This window comes from Megalopta genalis, chromosome 2, assembly GCF_051020955.1.
Source record: "Megalopta genalis isolate 19385.01 chromosome 2, iyMegGena1_principal, whole genome shotgun sequence".
Taxonomy (NCBI): domain Eukaryota; kingdom Metazoa; phylum Arthropoda; class Insecta; order Hymenoptera; family Halictidae; genus Megalopta; species Megalopta genalis.
Window position 1 is genome coordinate 1,562,971 of NC_135014.1, and position 8,465 is coordinate 1,571,435.

Below are 8,465 nucleotides of genomic sequence, written 5' to 3' on the forward strand. Positions count from 1 at the left end.
AGGCGTTTCCGGTGAAGAAAGTGGTCAAGAGCCGCGGCGTGTCTGATTCATGTTTAATGCTATACTTGGAATTTGTATGTAACGCTCTTATGCTTTCAGCGTAAATCAAAAGCCTGTAATGGTGATCACAAGGAATATCGATCGGCGTTTTCGCATTTGATTTATGGCAAAGGGAGACGCCGTTGTGGAGCCGATATCCACGCGACGAGACTGTAATATCGGTAATATCTTGTAATAATGATTTCATTCGTTTTCGTCTGGCGAAAATTCGGCGAGATGCTCTTATCGATCGAGATTAATGCATCGATGCGATTAACGTTGATTTCTCAATTTTGTTTCAGAGCGAATTCGGTTTTACCGCACTTCATGTAACTTACACGTGTAAGTTGCCCATCGATTCAGTCTGGCGCAAATAAAATTTGCAACGTTGTATGCGCGCATACAGACGTCGGGTTCCACGTACAGAAGAACGTAGAACAGATTATTGTACGTAGGCACAGCGAAACGTGGTGTCATGGTGCTCAATAATGCAAAACAGCGGCGAATCAAATTAAGCTCGATCCACGGAAAAGACGAAATATCGTGAGTTCGCTCGGCTCGGGCGGAAATCAATTGAGAATTAATTTCGTGCCGCGTCCAACTTGACCGCTATATTTCGTCACTGTGTAACAGGGTCGTTCTTGGACACGTTCGAGCGTGTTATGGAATCGCCGGGGAGCATAACAATGAATAATGAATGACAGGTAGCGGCCGGCATTAGAAGTGGCTCAGACGTATTAGAAAATGAAAGTTAGGAAAGTTCGCGGATGCGGCCAACGCGGAAACCGGCTAATGCCTCTGGTGCAAGAAAAGCTACGGCTGGTCTCGTTGATCTCGTTAGCGGAGCAAGGACTGCGCTCCGACGACGCTGCCCAGAAGAATGCCATTTATTCCAGGACGCGGTAATCGCGAGGCCGTTTCAACAACTCGCGTCGTCCTCCAGAAAAACGCCGACGAGCGATGCGCGTTTTCAAACGCTATCTTACCAGGAAAATGAGGAAATGTCCAGTTGCAACTGGAGTGCGGATTTTTGTGCAAATATTCTGTACGGACTGATTGATTGGAGAATATGAAACAAAGCTTCATCAGCTTAGTAATGGTCTTGTTATATTCAAAAGAAGATACTACATTTTATTACGTTAGTTTAAACGTTCCTCTGTGTCCATCTTCAACGTCAGAAACTACCGAGACCTAAATGCGAGTAATTTATATTGTTTCATAAGAGTGAGATGATTGGATTTACTTTTACTATCATCTTCATCTTGCCCAAAATTATTGTACGAGCGAGAAATGAGAGGTTCCCGAAGTCATTTCAAGTAACTTTTTCCTTAGCGAAAATGCGATCCGCGGCTTCGTTTACGAGTTATTAACGAAAAACAGTGACCAATGAGAGATCGCGTGCAGCTAGACGGCCCGCCTTCGCGATCACGGTCGCTGCGTCGGACGGCCAGCGCGGCGCGACATTGGCCGCAAGGGCTGGACGCCGGCCGCGCTCGCTGTCCGATTGGTCCGCGTTTTTCGTTGATAACTCGTAAACGAAGCCGCGGATCGCATTTTCGCTAAGGAAAAAGTTGCTTCAAATGATCTCAGGAACTCCTCATTTCCCGCTCGTACAATAATTTTGAGAAACCTTGTATATTTCATATTCTCTTCTTGGTCGCCATCGATGTTACATCAAATACGCCGTAAAAATTGTAAATAACTCGCGACGAAGTCCGATTTAATGTTCTACGACGAGCACAAATTTCTAGCTATTGTAGAAAAGACATGCTAATCGCGCGTTCATGATACAACGGCCGAGGCGTCCGCGGCGTCTAATCCACTTTTCACGCTTACGCAAAGAACATTAGTATTCCCGGGCCGGTCGCGGGCATGCTTCCGTCAGGATGTCGGAGAAACAGATGAGAAAAACCGTAACGTCGACGCCGCATAACCGGGCTTATACGGACGCGTGTCACGATTGGAGGCGGCCGAACGCCTCTTATTAATTTGTACGTTCACGTAGAGAATTTTCACCGTGCGGCTAATCCGACGATCTCCTGCACGCGCGCCGTCATTTCTAACGATGATGCCACCCCCGTATTCGCCGTTGCAGCCGTGGAAGAGACGTCTTCGTTCTTCGCGGCACGAAAGAAAATCGGTCGCGACCGCTATTTGGCCATCGCCCAGGATTGGCAGCAGCGAAAGTCCATTGACAACGGCGACCGCTCGTCTTCGTAGTGCCATGCCTCGCCACGGCTCGTGCCCTATAAATATATATGGGGGTCACAAGCAACGAGCGAACGCAGTTTTCCTTCGGCCCCGTAGCTGCCAACTAGGATTTCGGGAGCCGACCGCGCCGCCATCATGAAGTTACTTCTGGTACTTATCGTGATTTATACTCTGTCAATTTAATTTTAATTTAATTTTGTCATTTCAATCTAATTTTATTAACTTATATATATTATGTATTAATTATAATTATAATAATATTTATATTATTATATATTATTATTATTATTACTTTTATTAACTTATTTTATTAATCTAATTTTATAACTTATTTACAATTAATTTTAAACGAATTTTATCGTTCTTCTTATCGCAGAGGATTTGTGTACGGCTGTCTCGTTGTAATTTAAGCGCGTTTTATAAATTTTATACATTTTATACATTTTTATTGCACAATCTTCATCAGAACGGTATCATTTTGGAGGCATCTATTGTTATTGTACTTAATATTTATCCGGTTCGCTCCGGTTTCAGATTTTCTCGCTGCTCTTGGTAGCCAGTACAGCAATCACGGTAAACAGACGGGAGAGAGAGGACTCGGTCGTCGCCAAGAAACACGACAAGAGAGGTCTCCTCAATTTAGGATACGGTCTGCCACCGGAACAGGTGTACGCGGCCCCTGAACCAGCACCTGTCTACGAATCGCCAGTGCCCGACGGTTACCCAATCGGCGCGCACTTGGAAGCTGCCGCGCCGCCTTTACCTCCTCCAGCCATAGCGCACCCAGCTCGTTAGTATTATTTCCATTATTATTATATATATTATATAATAATAATATAATAACATATATAATAATAATATAATATAATATATATAATAATAATATATATATTATATATATAATAATAATATATATATTATATATATAATAATAATATATATATTATATATATTATTATTATATATTATTAGTATTATTATATATATTTAGTATTACTTCCAATATTCCAGTCGATTACAAGAATGAGAGCCCTTGTATCAAGCACCATGGCTGCTGATAATTTTACAGCAGCCGCGTCTAACATTGTTTAATTAATTCCACTGTTTTGATCCGCGAGCGATAACACACTAGTTTTCACCCTAAATCATACAAAATGGAAATATCGTAAGGCAGGAAAACTATTTTAAGTTGAGAGTTAAAATGGCTTCGAGTGCAAAGGGTTGATCTTTGGAAATTTTGCAAGCAAAAATATATCACCGAGCAACCTTTTCTTTTATCAATTCTCTTGCCAATATTATTATTTATCGTTAAATAATACAATATTATTATTGCCATTAAATAATGCAATATTATTATTACTATTAACTTCTTATTAATTGATTAACCTTTTATTATTCTGTACCGTTATTTATCACGATTTCGAGGATTAATGGTAATAATAATATTGCATTATTTAATGGTAAATAATAATATTGGCAACATAAGAGAACATTTGGTGATATATCTTTACTCGCGAAATTTCGAAAGGTCAATCCTTTGCACTCGAAGCCGTTTTAACCTTCAATTCAAGATAGCTTTACTGACTTACAGTATTTCTATTTTATACGACTTAGGTTCTTTTTATATATATGTATGAAATTATCGATAATATTGACAATGTTGAAATTATTTTGCAACGTTATAAAGGGTGTCCCAAAAATGTCCCGCAGTCCACAAATGGGAGATACCTGAGATCATCCGAAGCAACTTTTTCCTCAGCGAAAATGCGATCCGCGGCTCCGTTTACGAGTTATCAACGAAAAACGCGGACCAATCGGAAAGCGAGCGCGGCCGGCGCCCCGCCCTGCGGCCAATGCCGCGTCGCGCCGGCCCTCTGACGCCGCAACAATGGCCGCGAGGGCGGGGCGTCAGCTGCGCGCCGTCTCTCATTGGTCACGGTTTTTCGTCGATTACTCGTAAACGGAGCCGCGGATCGCATTTTCGCTGAGGAAAAAGTTGCTTCGAACGACCTCGGGAATCCCGATTTCCGGATTACAGAACATTTCTTGGACACTCTGCAGAACCGTACTCTCTGTAGTCGTCCTGATGTCTGATTCGTTATTGCAGCAGCCATTCCAGTACCCGTGCCACACCCAGTCCCGCAGCCGGTGCCGGTGCCCGTGCCGCAGCCGATTCCGCATCCGTTCCCGGTGGCGGTTCCAGTGACGAAGCACGTGGCTGTTCCGGTGCCGGTCGACAGGGCGGTTCCGGTTCCAGTGGACCGGATCGTTCCTGTGCCGGTGGCGGTTCCTGTGCCGAAGCCGTACCCCGTCCACGTGGAGAAGCTGGTGCACGTCGACAGACCGGTGCCAGTGCCGGTCGACAGACCCGTCCACGTTCCAGTCGACAGACCAGTGGCTGTTCCGGTCCCGGTGCCGAAGCCGTATCCGGTGCCCTTCGAGAAGGTGGTCCACGTGGACAGGCCGTACCCGGTCCACGTGGCTGTGCCCTACCACGTGCCGAAGCCTTACCCAGTGCCCGTCGCCATTCACGCGCACAAATCTCACAGCTGGCTGAAATGGTGATGTCCTTCGTCATCACCCTTTCCCTGTCTCTCTAGGTCATGGCGGAATAATAATCGGCTAGGTCCTGGTCACCTTCGACTCGCGCGAGAAATTCTGGATTATTTAGTACCGTAGCTTCCGGTCGGAGGAAATGTCGACGTAATTTTATTTTGTGTTTCAAAGATGCGAATCAAAATTTTGGAGGGACGACGAGTGACCGGGAACTGGCTGGGCGATGGTTAACGTGCGCAAGGAATATCTGGAAGATATTATATGTATATACTTAACACTACGCCGTCCGCAGATCTTAGATATGATTCTTTTGTTCGACGCCGGCATAATAGCTTGGAAATTTTAGATTAAAAAAAAAATGTCGAAGATGGCATCCAAGAATTTTCGTGCTTAATTCTTAGTTAGATAAGCGCAATGCTATAGTTAGTTTGCTACACCCAAGAAATATAGTTCAAATGTTATTTCAGTTTTTTAAAACGGCACCGAAGTGGCACCACCGGCATACAACAGATAGTTTTCGCATGGCACCAGCGTGGTGCCACCGGACGGCATAGTGTTAATTACGATTCGATATTAAAACTCGGCGGCTAAAACGCCATAACGGCCGCTATGATATTTTTGTAAACATTTAGCAGCATTTATTTTCCTGCGCCTTCCGTCGTTTTCCGTCGCCGCGTCTCTTCGAACCGCGCGAACGTATTGCCAACCGGAAACTCTACACAGGGTGTCCCAAAAGTGTCTCGCGATCCGAGAATGGGGAGTTCCTGAGGTCATTTGCGGTAACTTTCTCCTCAGCGAAAATGCGATCCGAGGCTTCGTTTACGAGTTATTAACGAAAAACACTGACCAATGAGAAACGAGCTCGGCTGGCATGTGGCGACCGAACCAATCAGCGGAACTGAGCTTCGATCAACCTCGTTAACTCGGCCGCCTCGCGCCAGCTAATTCTCACCTCTTACTGGTCAGCGGTTTTCGTTAATAATTCGTAAACAAAGCTGCGGATTACATTTTCCCGAAGGAAAAAGTTACTTCAAATAACCTCGGGAATCCCCCGTTTCTGGATTGCGAGACATTTCTTGGACATCCTGTAGAAACGTTTTCGCGACGGTGTATGTATACGTGTATGTATGTACGTATAGCGAATTCGGCCTTGAACGGGTTAACTAGAAACATGGTTTTCCATTTTGAATGTGATCGATGAAAATGTCGATCATGCCTCTATAATTTTCAGTGCTTTTAGCACATACACGTACGCGCGCGCGCGCGCGCACGGACGCAATCTAGAGAACCTCTAAAATACATATCGCACAGGCCAGTTAATAGAATATTTAGCCGCATCGACACAACACGGAAATAGCGTTTATTCCAATAACTTGGCACTTTGTCCTTGCCGGTGGCTACAAATTCACTTATAATTTAAGTAAACGCGGGCGCTATACTGTTTTCACGCCTAGACACGTCTTTATGCATACGGTAACAGGCACTTTGTTGGACTCGCATGCGTGCATTAGCGGTGTATAAAGGTCATAATCGTGATAGATCGCCATTTTTCTTAATGTACGATAATTATTGTTTATGTAGACGATAAAAATTGTAGCCAAAGTCAACGAACGTAAACGGTTACGCAAATATGGATTTCTAAGATTATTTGTATGCCGAATATGCTAATTAACTCGTGGAACCTAAGCGCTTCGATAGCGCGTATTTAATAACTGGACTGCGGATTTTTATGCAGAATAAAAATTGTCTAATTATATTTGTCTAGTTATAATTAAATTATATTCGTAGCTATATTATATTACAGCTATATTATATTTCAGCTATATTATAGCTAATATTACAGTATAGCTATATTATAGTAATAGCTATATTATAGCTAATATTATAGTATAGCTATAATATAGTAATAGCTATATTATAGCTAATATTATAGTATAGCTATATTATAGCTAATATTATAGTGTAGCTATATTATAGCTAATATTATAGTGTAGCTATATTATAGTATAGCTATGTTATAGCTAATATTATAGTATAGCTATATTATAGCTAATATTATAGTATAGCTATATTATACCTAATATTATAGTGTAGCTATATTATAGCTAATATTATAGTGTAGCTATATTATAGTATAGCTACGTTATAGCTAATATTATAGTATAGCTATATTATAGTAATAGCTATATTATAGCTAATATTATAGTATAGCTATATTATACCTAATATTATAGTATAGCTATATTATAGTAATAGCTATATTATAGCTAATAGCTATATTATAGCTAATATTATAGTATAGCTATATTATAGCTAATATTGTAGTATAGCTATATTTAAAAGTAAACTATATTAAAGTATTAAACTATAATTGTCTAGTAGTTAATTGCAGGAAATATAAGGTAGATGGAAATGCTTTTTCTCTTTCAATAGTCGCAATAAGATGAAATTAACGTAACAATATCCTCAAATATTTCCAATGTTTCTCCAGTTCAATATTTTTCCTAAGCATTTCTGTCATAAATGCAAAAAAATCCGCAGTCTATCAATAACAAACTGAACTATTATTGACTTTGTTTGTCGTAAATGCAAGAAAGTATGAACCGAATATTGTTACTACTCGCCTTCGTTAAAAGTCCCGTTTGCTGGAAAGGTCTGTCCGCCGATTATTATTTATTTAGCAATTTAACGGGAACCGTTTGTGATGGTGACTGTATCTTTCTGGCGTTAAACTTTCGTAGGACGTCACAGTATAACCGCGCCACCGACGTGCATAGTAGAGAACATCACTGAGGTTCTTGTTTCGATCACATTCGCCAGCCGCAGATCTATAGCAGCCTCATATTTAATAAATTCTTCCGCACCTTCGCGTTCAATAGGCGTTACACTTGACACCAAGGAACTACGTAGCGTCTACGGAATAAACCCGTACCTTGAACTAGTCAGAGAAAGAAACTATTTCAATGAACATTCTTCTTTTCCCGTTGGTAAATTCGATAAATTCGAGAACACCGACAGACTGAACGGTTGATAGACCAAATTTTATTTACGTGACTTCATTGTAACAGAAATAAGTAGTCTTCTTCCAAATAAATTGTAAATGTAATTTTACTGAAGTCCTTTTTAGTAAGTTAATTATCAATATAATTTCACTGGAGTCTTTTTCCAAATAAATTATCAATATAATTTTACTGGAGTCTTTTTCCAAGTAAATTATCAACATAATTTTACTGGAGTCTTTTTCCAAATAAATTATCAATATAATTTTACTGGAGTCTTTTTCCAAGTAAATTATCAACATAATTTTACTGGAGTCTTTTTCCAAATAAATTATCAATATAATTTTACTGGAGTCTTTTTCCAAGTAAATTATAAATGTAATTTTACTGGTCTTTTTCCAAATAAATTATAAATGTAATTTTACTTCAGTCTTTTTCTAAACAAATTATAAACGTAAGTTCACTTGAGTCTTTTTCCAAATAAATTATCAATATAATTTTACTGGAGTCTTTTTCCAAGTAAATTATAAATGTAATTTTACTGCAGTCTTTTTCTAAACCAATTATAAACGTAAGTTTACTTCAGTCTTCTCCCAAATAAATTGTAAATGTAATTTTACTGAAGTCAATTTTAGTAAGTATATTATCAATATAATTTTA

At 40.3% G+C, this 8,465-nt stretch overlaps 1 protein-coding gene across 1 annotated transcript; it reads left to right on the forward strand.

Moving 5' to 3' along the window:
• The first annotated feature begins 1,576 nt into the window (after window positions 1-1,576).
• LOC117223534 (uncharacterized) lies at window positions 1,577-6,562 on the forward strand. Its single transcript, XM_033475860.2, has 3 exons — window positions 1,577-2,400; window positions 2,785-3,040; window positions 4,358-6,562. The coding sequence occupies exons 1-3, from the start codon at window positions 2,386-2,388 to the stop codon at window positions 4,813-4,815; spliced, it is 729 nt and encodes a 242-aa protein (XP_033331751.2). The 5' UTR covers window positions 1,577-2,385; the 3' UTR covers window positions 4,816-6,562.
• The last annotated feature ends 1,903 nt before the right edge of the window (window positions 6,563-8,465 follow it).

Excerpts from the sequence above, each read along its gene's own strand:
- LOC117223534 (XM_033475860.2), top strand. Across the intron at positions 3,041-4,357 it reads AGCCATAGCGCACCCAGCTC|CAGCCATTCCAGTACCCGTG; the intron begins GTTAGTATTATT and ends TCGTTATTGCAG.